The sequence below is a fragment of the Carettochelys insculpta genome, chromosome 8 (assembly GCF_033958435.1).
Source record: "Carettochelys insculpta isolate YL-2023 chromosome 8, ASM3395843v1, whole genome shotgun sequence".
Lineage (NCBI taxonomy): Eukaryota > Metazoa > Chordata > Testudines > Carettochelyidae > Carettochelys > Carettochelys insculpta.
Window position 1 is genome coordinate 10,284,807 of NC_134144.1, and position 19,632 is coordinate 10,304,438.

The 19,632-nt window shown below is 37.1% G+C and overlaps 1 protein-coding gene across 5 annotated transcripts in view; it reads right to left on the reverse strand.

The window, feature by feature from the left end:
- The window catches only part of ADAM23 (ADAM metallopeptidase domain 23), a 178,241-nt gene that overhangs the window by 8,178 nt on the left and 150,431 nt on the right, over positions 1-19,632 (reverse strand). For 3 of the 5 annotated variants that reach the window (XM_075001866.1, XM_075001868.1, XM_075001865.1), the window contains 2 exons: positions 15,714-15,825; positions 3,265-3,355 (listed from right to left, as the gene is read on the reverse strand). In XM_075001866.1, the coding sequence (XP_074857967.1) occupies positions 3,265-3,355; positions 15,714-15,825 (203 nt within the window). Of the gene's footprint in view, positions 1-3,264; positions 3,356-7,731; positions 9,069-15,713; positions 15,826-19,632 lie in introns of those variants that run through there. The other 2 variants (XM_075001869.1, XM_075001867.1) reach the window with 2 other exon arrangements.

The following is a 19,632-nucleotide window of genomic DNA, read 5'->3' on the forward strand; positions in this document are numbered from 1 at the left end:
CTTTAATTCATTGGGAGTAGCACATGCCTGATGGCCACACTTCATTCAATCATGCATTCCTACAGCATTAACTTCTAGGAAAATGATACTTAAGTGGAAGGCAGTACAGACATCATTTGTACGTGTAAATTGATAATGGTACAAATTCTGCAGTCCTTAATTGGACATTTGCTCAATGAAGAAGTGCAGAATTTGTTCAATTACCTAAACCAATTTAACAACACCATATTAAAAAAATTTCTAAGTAATTTAGATAGTTTATATAATGTATATGCTATGTTAATGCAGACTACTACTTTCTTTTAAAATTTTGCCTTTAATTGAACCTGTGCTATAGAAGGTGAAAAGAACACCAAAAAGTTATGCAGAGAAAGGTTGTGAACAGTAATCAATATTGCACAGACTCAGTGTTTATACATTATAAGTAATCTTGTGGTTCTCTTTGCTTGCAGAAACCCTGATTATTTCAATGTCGAGTTTGCATGCAAAAGGATTTACATCTAGACCAGCAGCTGCGTACTCCAAAATATATATCCTAACGGTTGTTCTGCTTTTAATACATGTGCTGAATGTTGGAAGTAACAAAGAAACACTTCTATCTCTATGTGTGTGGAAGACTCAACGTCAGAAATGGCTTTGTGAGAAAATGTGATGAACAAGTACAGGTCACCAGTAAGACTATCTTCCAAGGAAGACATGAATTTGGGGGCGAATTCTGCCCTTGCATTTATCCATAGTTATTGATATTAATAGGCAGCATAGGAGACTAAGAGGGCAGAATTTTGCTCTTAAACATACTACCAGTTTAATCAAAAAAAGAATTATAAACAAGCCAGTGGGATTCTTTTTTGCTCATTTCTAAACCAGGGACAGAATCAAGTATTTTTAACTACTCTTTTCTTAGTTTTAAAATTTCATTTAGTTTGAACTGCTACCATACCACCTTCACTCCAGTGGGTTTCATATATTACTCCCTAGGAAACTGTGAATGAGAGGTTAGGAAAATAATTGTAAAAATACACAGATTGGACATCATTTCTCTTGCACTATTTCAACGTGCAAAACAACATTTCACATATATTTCTGGCTCTTACTATAGATGAACTGATGAGCTTTTCAAAAATATAAAATCAATACATGCACAAGCTTTTTAAGAATGGCACCAATTATTTTATCATGTGCCTCAGCTGAATAATTTGGCTGAGCGTTTGGGTACAATGACAAAAGTGGGGATGTATTCTTCATTTAACTTGCTTTTGCTCTGCCTTTGTATCTCCAGTTCGCTATTTGCGAGTAGTCTTTTCAGACTCCAGCCTGGCTAACATCTACCCTTCCTCTGTCCAAGGGTAGGACACATAAGCTGCTCCCATGGAACTTCACTCAACAATCCTGAAAAACATGATGCCTAAAAAGAGCTCTTTGTACCTACACATTTTGCCCCAATGGAATATAAATGTGTATTATTAACATGACAAATTAATAGGTTTTAAAAGTAAACAGACTTTTTTTTCTAATCTACCAAGATTCAAGTGTTGTATTTCTTCTAGCAGAGAACACTGAAAATTGTACAAAGCTGTATTGCTTATAAAGCTTTAGCTATTTGATGTAATGGGCTTTGCAGGAGAAACTTAGAACTCTGAGATCTGGTGTTGTCTGTTATGCAATAAAATAAATTATTTCTAAATGTAGTGTTTCTAAATGTGTGTAATTTTTATGACTACCCATTGTAAGAGGTTGCTAACATCTTAAGAGGTGTTTTTTTTTAATTCATGCATTTTATGTAATTTTAAGTCCAACCCACAATTAACAGTCAATAGTTTGTGCCATGCCCAAAAAAGCACCCACCACCTTTGTTGTCTTTCCTGTCTGCAACACTGGGGAGTGTTATCACCACCTTTGTTGGGTCTAAAGGGCTATATTTGTGCCAAATCCTCAACTGGTCTAAGTCAACCTAAAGCCACAGAGGCCAGTGCAGCTTTGTTCCAAATTTAGACTTAGTGAGCTACTTTTATATAGACAGGGTGTAACTGACACTACAAGGAAAAGCATGATTATAATGAACATATAATAGTCCAAATTCACTCAAAACATAACTCCATTTTGGCCAGTGGGAGTTACACTTGGAATGAATTTTGCTGAGTATGTTTCATGTCACTCAACAGTAATAGGTGGGCAGGAATCAATTTTCTTGTTTTAGAAAAAATTCCATCCCAAATTATCACTGAAAAGTCAAAATCTTAAAATTTTTATGACCTGATAATCTGGAAAAAAAAGTTTGTGTTAATCAAGCCCTTTGTTTCAATAGTCTTGAAATGTTTTGACTTCTCTTTTCTTAAGCTATCAAGGTAATTTAAAATCTACAATAGAACTTTTCACTTTAAAAGTGCAAAGCATCCCTTTTCAACACTTCCAAGTTTCCTCAATTTTTTTTTCAAAATGGAAAATATTTCAAAACTGCCCATGTAAGTTTTCTGTTTTACTGAATCAGCATTTTTGACAAAGACACTTAGTGAAAAACTCAGAACTAGTTCTATAGTATACAGGTTGAACCTCTCTAGTCTCGCACCCATGAGACCTGACCAGTGCCAAAGGAAAGAATTTGCCAGATCACAGGAGGTCAAGGTTGTCTAGTAGCATTACCAACACTTTCAATGTTTAGTGGGCTCTAAGAAACCATTAGGGGTAAATTACAGCTAAATAACAGCACAGAACACTGTGAGCCAGGACTGGTGGCTGGAAACAAACTTCATGTAACCATGGGAAACTTGGCCACACCTATGATATGTGGTTGTCTAGCTAACTAAAATCATGCTGGATTATGGGTGGTGCCAGACTAGAAAAGTTCAACCTGTATTTCACATCTGGTTAGACACAGAATAGTTTTGTATAAATTTTCAAGCACTGCTGCGCACATCTACACATACATGTAGTTTTCATAATGTACCTTTTGATTTCCTACTACTAAGTTTCACTCTGGGCCATCTTCATGAGAAGAAAAGTATCTCTTTTGTCACTTTTGGAGTTATTTTCCAGGATCTTATGAAGTTTAATTAATGTATATTACTGTTCTCCAACTCTGCACCCTGGGGACATCTGTGTTTTGTTTTAGTTTATTTATTTCCCTCTTTTTCAGTGCAAGGGAACTAGTTATTTGAAGGAGTGTTTTTCACTTCGAGTCTTGTAGCAGGAACTCAAAATTCAGTAATGTAAGCAGAAAATAGAAATGCCATAGCCACTGAAGAGAAGACATGCGGCATTGCTTACTTAAAGCCCCATCCTGTCCCCCCAAGGACAATAGCTGCTACCAGGATGGCACCAGCGATGGAACCTATTATAAGATTGGTGGCACTAGGACCTGCGATAAAGGATTACGGGAAGAAAACATAAGAACGAACCACTTCATTCAAGACAAGGGAAAAGTAATCAAGCAATTTAGGAAAACAAATAACCTACATGATGTGTCTAAACATTTTTAAAGGGCCCCACTCACTTTTCATTAACAGCATGAATAAACAGAGCTATTATAATGTCTCTCACTGTGCTAATACTAGATTTTATCTATTTCAGAAATTAACAACACTGACATTCAGCTCAATCTCTGGCTTAACTGTTCCAATAAGCACACAGTTCAAAAAATTCAAATATTTATTAAATTAAAGTCTTTAACTTTTCTTTTCAATTTAGGATTAAAGGGACAGTAAAACATGAATGCTGTTCTTAATGCCTACTTATTTCACTCCCATGGCAAACGAAAAACCAAAAACCCCATTAATTCCACTTTTCATGTAGTTCTGATCTTGTAAGGTGCTGAGTACCCTCACATCCCACTTACTTCAATTTGATCAATAGTGTTCAGTACTTCTTAGGAGGCACGCAGCACCTTATAGTCCCTATGGTTATGTCATCCTTAAGTTTACTAACTGCAGAGACTTCAGCAGAAAGGGTGGTGAGTAAAAGGGTATAATTAAAATACAAATAATTAAGACCTGTAAATGAAATAAAAGCTGCATTCCCACTGAAGCATTCCAAACATCACCGTCCTCAAGCAGCCAAGGACTAGTAAAGGGAAGATAGGGGAAAAAAAAGGAGGAATAAAAGCTGGCACACAATCCATTTGGTGTATTCTCTAAAAAAAGGCAAAAAACCCACTTGAGGATCAATTAACAATTTCTTAATAAGTGCTTTGTTTCTGGGGAGGAGGAGGAGGAAAAGAAAATACAGAAGAGATCTGCCTATGTTGTTTATTTGTCCTAATTATTTCTAGACCACCAAATTCTCTGCTATCACACACTCCCTCATGTAAATCTACTGTCTCTAAGTCCAAGGCAAAGTAAAATCTAATATAATTATTTGACATATCACAGAACTTAAAATTTAAACACAAACATTTAAATACCCATTAATAGCCTTTCAACAATAGTACTAATGAAAATAATCCAAAAAGAGAGCTCCTCCATGGCAATAGGCATTTTGTTATTCTGAGTAGCACAGCTCTGTTTTTGGCATCACAAGGTGTTTGGAATACTGTCAGAGAGATACAGAGAGGACAAAAGGAACATCAAGAAAAGATGGGAGAAGCAGAGAGGAGTATTTGGATTAGCGGAAGGGGCTCAGGGGCTAGTTTAGCATCAGAGATAGCTTAAGTGCTCAGTCCCATATGCAACAGTACCTTAACATTTTAGAATTCACCACATGACCTGGTTTTGAACAACAAGTCACACAAGTCAGTTGTTTCTTTGGGTTTGAATTTAGGCATCAGGTCAGAGTGAATAAAAAACAAGCTCACCAGCTTTTATTTGCAACACACTGCAAAGAAAGACTCATTCTGTATACAGCATGTTTTACTAACTCCTGTCTATGGCTATTAAACCCGTATATATACACATCTCATGCTGCAGATCATTCATGAATTATTATTCTGAGTTAACATATTGAGTTTATACAAATTATTTTCTTGTCATCCTTTAAAGTAATGACTTTCTGCAATTCTTACTGATATTGAATAGTGTGCCTCTGTATTATAATAGTCTCATTTACTACAAATGGACTACTTGTGAGTACTCACCATACATGGGGGGGGCAGACTATGGCCCCCCAAAATTATATCAAAGCAGTCTAAAGTTAATTCATATATTACCTTTTTAAAAATACTTTCTATCTAGTCAAAACCAAGCATTCAGGAATATTAATAACAATGCAAACTTAACAGATATGAGCACAAACTTAACAATAATAAAATATAAAATTTTCTACTAATGAAAAATGTACCTTGCTGAACTTACCTTTCATGGTCAGACTTGGCTACAAATTAGTAACATTGAGCATGTTGGAGAATAAACAATGCTGGTGCTTGAGCATTCCATTTCCAATTAAGAGATGTTTTCTCAAGCACTAGTAACATATGATTTTTATCTATTAACTTTGCTTGATCAAAAGCACAACTTTTTTTTTTTTTGGTGGGTGGAAGATGGATTTAGATTCAACGCAAGCACAACATTTTTAGACTTTCGCAAACATAGCAAGTAACTGATTTATGCAACATTTCAGAAGCTTTGGGAAGTCCGCAGAAATTATTTTTCTGCCTGGCCGCAGAAAGCCATTTTTTCCAAGGGAAAAAAATAAACACTGCAGCTAGTACATTTATTTGATAGTGAAATATTTGTAAGTTGGAAACAGAAATCCAGAAATGGACATTTCAGGATGTTTGAAATATGTCTATGTGTACAGCAAATATAATATTCCATATGTTTATTATATGTTTGATAAAATGTTTCACATATATGTAGGAAAAGGTAGTACATGTTAATGATTCAACAGGAGCATTGGACAAAAAGAAGTAAGGAATTTATTCACAGTACAATTCACCATCAAACTGATTCAAATCAGACAAATAAGATTAGATACTGAATGTCAATTAATTTGGACAATAAGGAAAAACCTTTAAAGCTATTACAAAATGTAGTGAATACCATAAAGTCCTGATACAAGTCACCTAAGACTGGACCAGTTGTAAGTGTGATAATTAGAGAAGGGGCATTTTTTTTTTTAAGCACAGAAAATAATTTGAAAACCAAGCACCTCTGACAACCGCCTTAAAAATAGTACCATAACAAAACAGTGGATAGCTGAGGCCCTTGTTTAAAAGATTCTGGGTAAAACTGCTCTTTCTCCTATGGAATCAAAGTAAAAGCTGCTAGTCAACAGATTAGGAGTGATGATTCCTACTCACATAGATTGACATATATAGCAAAAAAATGAATTCACCAAAAAACTGAAAATGCCTCTGGAATACACTCAGGGTGAGATCCTGCCCCATGGAACTCAATGGGTATTTTCCCATTGACTTCAGTGGGTCCAGGAATTCACTTTAGTCTTCACTGGAGACATACATTGTGTGCCTCACTCTGTGTAAAGAAGTATAAAAAATATTTATTATTATTCCATAGTGCCAAGGAGCTCCAGTAACAAACCAGGACACCAGTATTCTAGGCTCTGTATAAAACAGAAAACAGAGAATACTCCAGGTAACTAGTATCACTTTGGAAATGTATGAAGAGATCAGAGACATATACTGGGAAACTATTTAAAGGAAAATGTTACAATATATTAAGTATATAATGTGAGACTATTTTAAATACCATGAAATTGGACATCTTTATATTTTAATATTCACCTGAGTTTAATCTGCACATTACATTTTATCAAACAAATAAATACATAGGAAATTTATATTTTACTGAAATGCCAGGATTTAGCTTCTCATGTAAAGACCAATAGATATTTGTTCATTGCATCAGTGAATGATAAAAAGTACAGCTTATAGAGTAAAGAGTCAACAGATTTCAGTCATGAAATTTCTATAGTCAGTGGACTAACATGGAAAAAAATGAAAATGTAAAGTACTAGATGTTATTAACTATGACATTTTGGAGGCATTTTCTATTTTGCCTGATGGAGAGCAACCAAAGTTATAGTAGGCAAATTCTTTCAGATCTATTATTACTGTTGATCTGCCAGCCCCATGTATTTCCCAGTGTGCTGATGTCTTAATTTCAACTTCCCAAAATCATAAAAGACAATGCCATATATGTTGCTCAAACTCTAAATAACACACTGCCCTGAAGCAACTAAAAATATACTGACAGACCATCCAGAAACTTTGTTGGAAAGCTATGTATATACACTATAATTTCAGCTGAGTAGCTTTCTTTTTCTTAATTCGATTTTATGACCCACTGTTAGAACGAATGCCCCATTAATTGAAATAAAAAATGTGAATTATGTCAAATAGTCCATCTTGTTGTATTAGACTACATTTTACAAAAATAGATAATCACAATCTTCAAATTACTATTTTTTTCATTCTTTTTATAATTTGGAGCAATGAAACATTTAGACATTAAACTGTATTAATTGTGGTGATGTAAAAATCCACAAACTTATTGTTTTATGCCCCACATTGTCCCAGACAGGAGAGGGTTCAACACTGCATGAGCAAATCACATGACACGGACACATTCAAATCACATGACAAATACAGTCACCACATAACACAAAGCTAATGGGATAGTACACAGAGGGCTTAGGTGCGTACCTCACACATTAGGCACCAAACATAAAACTCAAACTAAGAAAAATGCTTACTCTATTCCCCACCCTGTGCCTCCAAAAATCACCCCCAGAGCCAGAATGGTCCCTGCCACTGCACCTATTAGCCTGTTAGTGGCCATGCTCACTGTGTGGAGGGAAAAGGGAAGATTTTTAATGAAATGATCACATATTGTATATGTTTGAAATGAAAAATAAAATAGCACCTCAGAGGGTATTTTACTTTGAAATCCATTTTTTTGTGAAACAGTTCAACACGCCCTCCCGCCTCAAAAGAATCTCTCTACACAAATACTATAGCTTTAAATACATGGAAACAGCTAAGGCTATACTTGGCTTTCTTTGCATGCTTACAAAACTTAGTACGAAATTTTGTTGTAAATTTTGAAACTAAGTAATACTTCATAACCTGCGATTACACTGTATTTTTATTTTAAAATAAAACATCCTCAGTTAATGTAAACCTAAAATGTATTTAAAATTTAAACAGATATAATTTGATCAGCAATAAGAAAACTTTCTTCTCTCTCCAGAAACACACAGTAGTAAGAGCATAAAGATGATGGTTGTTAATGTATTACATCATATAGAATTCCTTAGAAAACACTGAAGGACTTCCAAAAATTTAAAGCACTGAAAAAGTGCAATGAACTCTTTGCAAACCTAATCAAATTTGTTTAAAAAATCCTGTGTGGAAATATGTTCCAATCACTATCACACCATCCATGTGTAACAGAGATAAACCAGGTTGTTTTGAATTACGTATTATGGGCCTGCTCATACTTCCATTGATGTCGGTCAGTTTTGTCATTCAGCTGAAACTGAGCAAGCACCAGCCCAAAACTAAAATAGAATGGGATCAGCTATAGTTAATACCTGGCACCAAATTAATCTGTTTCCATTAGAGATTAGTTTGGCCCATTATGTTTAAATACTGGGAGGGCCTCTGAACAGGGTGGCATTTATTTTCACTGAATATCAACCTCACTGTTTACCGTAGACCTTAGGGGCTTGCAGACTTATGTCTAAAGATTTCCATCTGAAAATTTGTAGGACTCTGCAAATGAAAAAAGACTGAAAGTCACTGCTGTAGCCACAACAGGCTCAATTCCCCACTGCCTTGTCCTATATGTAGTCATTTAAATGGTGTGCAAAGTGACTATAAATGAGGTATAAAATATCACCAAATCAGTATGGCAATTAGTCTCAGGCGATGTCTATACTAGACATAGCAGTCGACTGCTAATATGTAATTTTAGCTACGCTAATTGTGTAAAATCAACTTATCAGTGGTCAACTGCTGGGGCTGTCCTCACAGAAGAAAATCAAGGCATGCACAAAACAAAACCACAGAAGATTGACACTGAGTGGGACGATCTTTCGTGGTAGTATGGAAACAGGCTCAGAGTCACAGACCTATTAGTCTGTAGTTTCACAAAAAATAAGCAGTGTTGTAGCACCTGAAAGATAAAAATTTTATGTATTAGGTAATGAGCCTTTGTGGATGAGATTAATCTGATGAAGTGAACAGGAATGCTTGTCTTCAGCGTGGTAGTGTTTTATACCCATTTTAAATAGGCATAAATGACTACACAGAGGGCAAGGCAGGGAGATCATGCTTACAGAGTTCTTCTAAAGGTTTAATTCTGAGCATATTTGGATTTGAATTTTATGCTCTCCCTCCCACACACACACCCTGACCACCCTGAAAAAAGGGCTGAACAGAAATATGACATGTCTGAAGGTTATTCAAAGGAATTCATAAATGGGTTTAGTTTTCCCAACTGAGCAAAATAAGAGTGAATTATAATTAAAAAAAAGGAGCCAGGTGCATTGGAATGCAAAGTAAAAACCTAACTACTTCAAAAGAGTTCAAATATCCTTTTATTCTCCTGATGAAAAAACACCCCTACCCATACTGAGCAATATCTTACTCTGTAAGCAGTCCTCTTGATTCTGGATTGTTTACCAAAATCATTTCTTCTAAAGAACAAGCTATTTTTTACATTATTCAAAAGAAAGAAAATTACTTTAAAATAAGCAAACTTCTGTTATAATTTTGGCACCAAGGCGCTTGCCAAATTTCATTCCAAAGCAAATACAATTTTAACTGATTCCTTGAGCTACCCATAACACATAAATGAGAAATCAGTGGAAGTGTTATTTATTTTGTGCTGTTATTTCTTACAGCAGAGATGACATAAAGTACATAATATTATCATAGCTAGTGCTTCTGGGCTTGGTGCTGGCTTGTGTCCTTGCGGAATTTCCAATTTTGCTTAAGCCCTGCAATCCAAATTCATAGTTATGAAGTCCTGGGAGTAAGGATGGAGGGAACAGTGCACCCTGCTCTTTTCGGAACCTGGCAGAGCTTAATTCTGCTCCAAAGCTCCCATGTTATTCCTGCACACTCCTCAGAGAGTAGTAAGTGCATGGCAAAGAACAAGCCATCACCACATAGACTGTGGAAAAGTCTCAGTGGGATAACTGTGTTAGTCTGTAAAAATAATGAGGAGTCCTGTAGCAACCATGGAAGCTTATGCCCTAATAAATTCATTAATCTCTAAGAAAACAAAAAAGCAGTCCAGTAGCAATTTAAAGACTAACAAACGAATTTATTAGGTGATGAACTTTTGTGGGACAGACCCACTTCTTCAGACTGCTTTTTTGTTCTCATACTATATAGACTAGCACGGCTATCTCTCTCTTACTATTACTGTCTAAGGTGCTACAGGACTTCTCATTGTTTTCACACAGACTGGCACAGAGTAACATTTCATTCTCCGTTCTCTATGGTTCCGGAGGATCAGAGGTGTTTGGAGGTCACAACTGCTGCCTATTGTGCAGCTCACCTGCAAATGGAAGCATTCAAGATAAAATTTATTAGGTGAATTTTGAGAAACTCCCCTGCTTCTGTCTTTTTCCTCAGGGTTTTCCTGCAAGAAGTCCGTGTCACTCAAATACAATGGGGTTTTATCTCTCTAAGGTCTCCTAATCTATGACTCTGTTATCCCAGTATCGGAGAATCTTACAATCTTAAACATATTATTTGTAAGGTGAGAAAGAGTTATCTCTACTTTACAGAAAGGAAACTGAGGCATGGAGAGATTAAGTAATCTGACCAATGCCAGGAAAGACACCTGTGGCAGAGAAGTGACTAGAACTAGGGGTTGTAGGCTAGTGCCTCATCCAAAATTTTTGTTGGTTCCACCACTTTTATTCACTTTATAACTTTTCCAAAATTGGAGATGCTTTGAAAAGTAAGAGTAGCGAAAGGAAAATTACCTTTTCAAAATTACTTCATAAATTAGTGCAGTTCGCTTTCCCTTCAGCCACTCTCATTTTTAGAAGTTGGAAGAGTTTATAAAGTTACAGACAGGAAAAAGAACTAGGGGAAAATCAAGAAGTAGGGATGAAGGGGACAGACAAACATAGCCCCTACATGTCATTCATTCTATTGCAGTCAATGAGAAATGAGGAAAAGGGGAAAAAACCAAAACAAAACAAAAAACTTTTAACTGAATTGAAAATTAAATTGTAAATCAAATCCAAATGAAAAGCTTTTGTTTCGAAATTTTGAAGGGATTTTTTTTCCAAATAGATGTGTTAATAACGGATGAGAAAATCTGTATTACTTAAACTGTAAAGCCCTCCTAAAATGGGCAGATTGTGTGTGTGTGTGGAGGGGGAGTGGGTATGGATTTTATACACATAACGGTAGTTTTAAGAGGACTCATTCATAATAAAAACTGATTTTTAGGCAACTATTTCTTCTATTTGCTGATGCTTTCTTATTACATGGGGATTTATAGTTTCCATAAGTATACTTTCCATAATTTTAAGATTAAATTTAATAGCAATAGACTGTAGCTGACTTACTGAACTCACACAGATATGAGTCTCTGAAAAACTAATGTGCACCTATTTCTCTAGAATTAATGATCAGAGACTTTACGAGTAATATAGCCTCACTTCAAAGGAAGTGTTTTATTCTTAAACTTCAGTCTATTTCATATACTTAAATTTAGGGTTCAAGTATAATAAATACATAGTTAAATCAAGCTAGGGTCAGAGCCTGCAAATGAATCTGGACAGGAAGATGCTCGTGTGTGTAAGGAGCTCCACTGATTTCAGGAACAGGTAGCGCCAAGTAAGTAAGTAGCTCCAAGTTTCCTTCACTTCCAAAAATTGCTACTGGCCTGAAATACTCTGCTCTTGGTCTGCCACTGCAGGATACAGCAGGTTCCTGAGTTTACACTAACTCATCATATCATATCAATTAATTTCAAAATAATCAATGACCACTGTTTTTTTAAACTATTCTTAAAATACAGTAAAGAGGCAAAAGCAACTGATAGGTGATGGAAAGGTCTGCAAAGAAAAAAAACAAGTGAAACAAGAGCAGTAATCAATCATAACAACAGAATAAATAGCAAGCAATGTTAGCTATACATAATACCAATCATAATAAGAAAAATGCAGGGATTTATGGTGTGAGACACTGTTTATTATATGAATTTGCATATCTCAGAAACAAGTGTTGATAACTTTCCTCCTAAAGAATTATATGTTTTGACGCTACTTAAAGGCATGTTTCCGCACTAGAAAACACAGCAGAAAACTGAAATCAGAAAAAATTAACATTCTCCAATTTTGTTAAATTCTTCAGTTACCGCAATTCTTCCTTCAGCTCAATCGTTGACAATATGAACTAGTACAAGAATTCTAATGAACCTATGTTTTGTTTTCCCCTTAACTAAGAGGATTATCTATTCCTAAGTAATATTCTGTCTGTAATGGATATTATGCATATCACTCCTTTCATCATCATCATCATCGTCATCATCATCATCAGAATACCTCCTAAGCGCTTAAAACAAAAAAAACAGTCCTAAGAGCTTGTGTGCCTGAAGAATTAGACTATGGCAAGATGGAGTGTGACTCTACACTGCTCTAGCTTGCTCAAGGTACCACATAACGAACTGCTAACATTTCTCAGCAGGGTACACATGGGCAGTTAAACTGATATAGGGAAGTGCCAGGCAGATTCAAAACACACAAGCTTATCACAGTCTAACTGTGTGGATGAAGCACTAAGCAAGCAATCAATCTCCTTATACAGGAGTAGTGTAAGCCAGGAGGTAGATGGAAAGTTGCTGTTAACATATTTTTTAAGATACTGGAGCTGTAGAAGACTTGCAGATGTAATATTTTTTTAAAAAAATTCTTGCACTAGCATCAGAGTTAAGATGGCAGAATCTGGAGGAATTCTCTTTAATTACTAGTTAAGTGAATCTAGTGACTTCTTACATTGTAGACTAATTAATATGATACTTTGGAGCTGTTTTTCCAGACTTCAGTACCTTCTGGCACTAAGATACATTGGAAGGACAAGAGAGATGGCCAAGAGAGATCACTACATCCCACTGTAGACTAGAGGGATTTATCTACAGAAGTTTTTGTCAGAAGATATCTTCCAACAAAAATTTCTGTTGACAGATTGTAGCCAGACCGCCAAAGTGGATCAAAAGAGCAATCTACTCTGTCAACAGACAGTGGCCGCTCTACTGACAAAACAGCCAACCGGAAGCACATCAGACAAGGCTGCCCAGTGTCCTGGAAGCCCCTTCTGTCAACAGAAGGGCTCCCGGAATGTCCAAACAGGCTTTTTGTTGACAGATCTCTGTCGACAGATGAGTTCCTCCTCATGGTGAGTGGGATACAGCTGTCAACAAAGGTGCTGCACTCTGTCAACTTACTGTCAACAGAATGCCCTTGGGAATCTGGATGCTCGATGGGTTTGTCAACAAAATGGCCATTTTGTCGACAAAACCCTCTAAGTTTGGACATAGTCTAAGAGAAGTCAACCTCTTAGAAAACCGATACATTGCATTGCAGTATTCACAACCAAAAAAAGTAAAAATGCAAGGTTTGAGATTAATTCCACTGAGGTTTCTATCATCAGATTTGTAAAGGCTCTCATGTCATGTATTTTCCCCTGCATTGATTTTGTGAGTCAGAGTGCAATAATCCTAGCATGTTTTTAAAACCTATGGTCATACCAGATGACATTTTGTGACACTGAAGTTAATCTAGTTGTGATGTTCTCACAATTGAATCTGTGTTATCTGAATCTTGAGAAAATTGAGTTTCTTCCTTCTGCAATGTTATGGAACTCACATTTTGTGCTAAAGAAATATAGAAAGCATTTTAGTTCATGTCTGTTGTTTGTATGCTGACATATGAGTTATGTATTTTTAGAAATAAAAAGAAAATCATGATAAGAAGTACTCAAGTACTTTGGAGTTTTTATTTCTTCACACTTTGACATCTTTTCCGAACTGGATTTCTTTGTTAATTGACCAAAATAAACTGGAGAAAGTAGTCCAGGTCCAATATGCTGTCATGAGTCTCTTGGGTATTCAGTTTCAATAAACTAATATTGCCACAAATTTAAGAAAACCATTAATTCTCTTTATGACTCATTCTTGTATAAGAATCAACTAAAAAGAAAACTAAACATATGAAGTGTATTTTTCAGTATATCCACCATACTGTATTATAGTAATTTATTTGTCCATATCGGCTGGTAAAATATTGTTCATTGCAATTACTCGCAATATCCATCCACAAAGACATTTTCCCAGACTATCTCATAATCACTATGTTAATTTCTAGAATGGCTTTTCCATTCTGAAAGTTAAAAAAAGTTTGAAGAATGGGAATTTGATCTAAGTGGCAAGATGTACTTCCCTACCTGTATTCAATATTCTTGTTTATAAATTGAACAAGGGTTTTCTTGTATTGAACAAGAATTACAGATCTCTTAAATGCATCTCATCCTTCTGCACAGAAAGGAAGACTTTCCCTATTAAGTCCTTGCAGATGGCACTTCACAGAGTCAGACATGACCTCATGGAATGGAAAGAGCAGGGAACTATGCTAGATGAAATAGAAATGAGACAGCCCTATGATGGTGGGGAAAGATGGACCCCTGAAGATTCCCTATCAAGAAAACACCTGTTCCACTTTGGTTTTCCACACACAGTTAAAATATTGAGTGGACTGAACAACGTTGCTATATTTCTTGACAATGTAGATATTTGTCTTTTGGAGAAGGTAGGGGACCACAATTTTGAGTTCATACCTTTCCATGCGAAAAGCATTTCTGAAGAGTATTGCCCTAATAGCTCTTCTAGGTTTTTCTACTTCTTATATAGTCTACGAGGCATCTATTCAACATGCAAAAATAGGAGACACCAATAACAGCATAAGAAAATAACAGTTCCTAACACATTCTGTTTCTTTTTTCCCTACCATTAAAATCTGATGCTTTGGAGGCTAAGCTTTGTCAGACCTCTTCCCAAGTCCACAATGAGCTGAAGCCCCTTTACACTGAATATCACTATAAAAGAAAACAAAAGGGCAGTCATGTAGCACTTTAAAAACTAACAAAATGACTCATTAGGTGACAAGCTTTGGTGGGACAGACACACTTTTTCAGATCTATGGGTTTGTCCCATGAAAGCTCATCACCTAATAAATCATGTCGATAGTCTTTAAAGAGCTAGATGACTGCTGTTTTGTTTTGTCAGAAATAAAGACTAACACGGCTACCTTTCTGATACTATAAAATAAACTTTTGTATAAGGGAGGCTTCATTTTTCTATTCATTATGTTCTAGCTCTCAAGAACAGCTTGGAACACGCAAGGAACATCAGCAACGGAAAAATCTCTACTAAAGGAAAAATAATAAACTCACTATGTGGTGATAAATGCGGAATTCTAGTCAATGGAGATTTTAAATTATGAAGATGGCTATTAAAGGACAAAATAAATGGGGAAATTGGGATAAACAGAAAAATCTGTGTTTGTATCTTTACAGGAATGGAATCTGGGCGTATAAAAGTAAAAGTCTATTCACAAACATTTTTCAAACTAACATGCACTTACCATCTATGGGAGGCACAGTTTTAATATGCTTCAGGATTTGATTCTGAATGATAGGGGTAAGCCTCTCCTTTCCCATAAGTTAATTCTATTGGTGCTAACAGAGAAGAATAATCTAAACATTTGCTAAATATTGAAACTGAAATCACACAAACCCTTAGGTCCTTCATCCTTCTTGCTGGGAGTATCCCTGATTGGGTCATCAATACTGCAGTCTGTTCCTGCCCAGGAGAAATTACAAATGCAAGTGGCTTCATTACTACAGACCTAGAAAAGAAAAACATGAACATTACTGGTTTTGACATACTTTATTAAGATTATTCAATATATGATAGAAATAAGAGGTAAGAATCACAGAATAAAATTTACTGAACAGATACTGTAACAGGAATGATTATTGTTTAGAAATGTAAAGAAAATCAACAATCTTGGGCAGTATATAACGGGTTAGGATGGGGTGTTCGCTCTATACAAGCCCAGGAAACATGAATGTGTCTCAGAAGGAGTTAAGTAACCTGACAGATCACACAAAAGAGAGTTGGATTTGGTGAGCAACTACTAATTAAGATGGGGGCCCATCTGGGGAGAAGTAGCTGATGGAGCTGTGTAAAGCCAAACAGTGAGGGCAGAAGGGGGCTGCCATGTGCCAATTTTCAGTTGTTCTCTGGGCTTAAAAAGGAAAGGGGGGAACCCAGGAAAGAGAGGTCTAGGAGAAGGAAACCCAAAAGAGGCAAAGTAAGAAAAGGTTAAGAGAAATGTCTGCAAGGTTTGGGATGATTCAGACCTTAACTACTGATTTGTAAGGTTCCTGGAACCTGGAGTAGCAGAGGCCTGGGTTCCCTGCCTAATCACTGGGAAATGTCACAGTCAGGGCAGTGAATTGGAGAACTGCCTGACAGGGATCATACAGAAACCCTCTGATACCCTGGAAGGGGAAAACTATAATGACCCCCATTTTTATTCACGACTAACAGACACTTGGAGTCTGGGTGGATGAGCTATATGGTGAAGCACCAGTCTAGCTCTTATTTGCTGGTTTCATGAAGCTGTAAAGGGGGAATATAAATTATGTTACTTGTTTTATTTATCAGTTTTGAACTAATAATTGCAAACCGGAACCACTTTCAAACTAGGGGCCTCATACTTCCCTAGGCAGCTTGTTTCAGTATAAGAGAGGGTAAATTCTGAGTTTCAACTAACAACTCCTTCCTCATTCTTTGAAGCTGCTGGTATCTGTTTATCTTCCACCAGAACAGAACAGGGATTAAAACCGCACTCTGAAAGATACTTCTGTGAAAATCTGGGAATTACCCCCACCAAAATTTGCATCACATTTGTAATAATTATGAGCTTCTATCGAACCCATATAATTTAAAATACTAAACAACAGAGAATGGTGGCTGTAAATTGGTGATGGTAAAAGGAAAATCAGAGACAGAATAAACTGCTGAGGAAAATGATAGACAATGTGTGGTGAAAAAGAGGAAAGATAGAAAGAATGAAATTTTAATTACAAAGATTAGAAGGGCAGTTAGTCATGAATAAAGGTATCTAATCAACTGAAACATAATGTATACAAACTACAGACTACATAGTTTATAGATAATTCTTAACCCATTTGACCGACAAGCTGATCAAAAGTAAATAAGCCATGTAATTTTTGTTTATACCTTATCTCATTCTGCACCCTCTACCATTCACTAAAGAAGCTTATCAAGAAGGATAAAGATAACTTTAATCTTACTTGTAAGACAGGTTTGTTGAACTGAACATTCGGATTAGCAAAGGCACAATAGGAACGTGAAAGGAACTTCAGAGTTGTTAAGAAAATTTCTTTTTCCCTTTCTCAGCTCCCATATTTGTGCCTCCTCCCTTCACTATGAACACAATTCAACCTCCTTCGTTCAGTCTGTCTCTCTTTAGGGATTTTCTATCTTGTTGTTTTTGAAGATACAAACTAACTCGGCTACCTCTCTGATACTTCTTCCCACCTGAGTCTTCCCCATAATGGTGGTGTCTATACTGAGGAAAAACTTCAAAATCGCCATGCTAATAGCCAAATTGGAGAATACTAATGAGGCGCTGAAATGAATATTCAGTGCCTCATTAGCATGTTGCTGGCTGGGGCACTTTGAAAGTGCCACATTTCGCTCATGCACAGCTCATCTACACAGGGGTCCTTTTCTAAAGGACCCTGCAAACATCAAAATCCCCCATTCCCATCAGCTGTTTGCAGGGTCCTTTCGAAAAGGACCCGCCCGTGCAGACGAGCTGCGCACGAGTGAAACACAGTGCTTTTGAAGTGCTGCGCCAGCAGCATGCTAATGAGGTGCTGAATATTAATTTCAGCACCTCATTAGTATTCTCCGATTTGGCCATTAGCATGGCCATTTTGAAGTTTTTCCTGAGTGTAGACATAGCCAATAAGAAAATAACTTCTTCATATAGAGTCCAGTCCTTCGTGGGACACAGCTGTAGAAATTATAGTGGTCCATCTTATGCCTTGTTGGTCCTGCATTCTCCTCAAAGAGTTGGGAGGAAGAAGCACAACTAGCCTGAAAAACTAAATGTTTGATCAGTAGTGAAGACCCTTGATCACAGAATCACAGGGCTGGAAGGGACCTCAGGAGGTCATCTAGTCCAGCCCCCTGCTTCAAGCAGGATCAACCCCTAATAAGTCATCCCAGCCAGGACCTTGTCCAGCTGGGACTTAAAAACCTCAAGGGATAGAGAATCCACCACCTCTCTAGGCAACGCATTCCAATGCTTCACCACCTGCCTGGTGAAGAAATTTTTCCTAATATCTAACATACACCTTTCCCTCTTCAACTTCTGACCATTACTCTTTGTTCTGCCATCTGACACTACTGAGAACAGTTTCTCACCCTCCTCTTTAGAGCTCCCCTTCAGGAAGTTGAAGGCTGCTATTAAATCACCTCTAAGTCTTCTCTTCTGTAAACTAAACAAGCCCAAATCCCTCAGCCTATCCTCATAGGTCTTGTGCTCCAGCCCCTTAATCATTTTTGTTGCCCTTCGCTGAACCTGCTCCAGCAAATCCACATCCTTTTTATACTGGGGGGACCAAAACCGGACACAATATTCCAGATGTGGCCTCACCGGTGCCTAATAAAGAGGAATAACTACTTCTCTAGATATGCTCGAAATGCTCCTCCTAATGCACCCTAGTATGCTGTTAGCCTTCTTGGCTACAAGGGCACACTGTTTACTCATATCCAGCCTTTCGTCTACCATAACCCCTAGGTCCCTTTCCATTGTACTGCTGCTGAGCCAGTCGGTCCCCAGCCTGTAACAATGTTTGGGATTCTTCCGCCCCACGTGCAGGACTCTACACTTCTCCTTATTGAACCGCATCAGATTTCTTTTGGCCCAGTCCTTCAATTTATCCAGGTCACTCTGGAGTCCCTCTCTACCCTCCAACCTATCTACCTCTCCCCCTAGTTTTGTGTCATCCGCAAACTTGCTGAGGGTGCAACCCAGTCCCTCATCCAGGTAATTAATAAAGATGTTGAATAACACCGGCCCCAGAACCGAGCCTTGTGGCACTCCACTTGAAACAAACTGCCATCCAGATATTGAGCCATTGACCACTACTCGTTGGGCCCAACCATCAAGCCAGATTTCTATCCATCTTATAGTCCAAGGATCCAATCCATATTTCCTTAACTTATGGACAAGAATGTTGTGGGAGACCAAAAGCCTTGCTGAAGTCAAGGTATATCACATCCACTGACTTCCTCATGTCCACAGAGCTTGTTACCTCATCATAGAAGCTAATCAGATTGGTGAGGCAGCACTTGCTCCCGGTGAATCCATGTTGGCTACTTTTCATCACTTTCCCCTCTTCCAAATGCTTCAAAATGGATTCCTTGAGGATTCCCTCCATTATTTTCCCAGGGATTGAGGTAAGGCTGACGGGTCTATAGTTCCCTGGATTGTCCTTCTTTCCTTTTTTAAAGATGGGCACTACGTTTGCCTTCTTCCAGTTATCTGGTATCTCCCCCGATCTCCAAGAGTCTTCAAGGATAATGGCCCAAGGTTCAGCAATGACCTTTG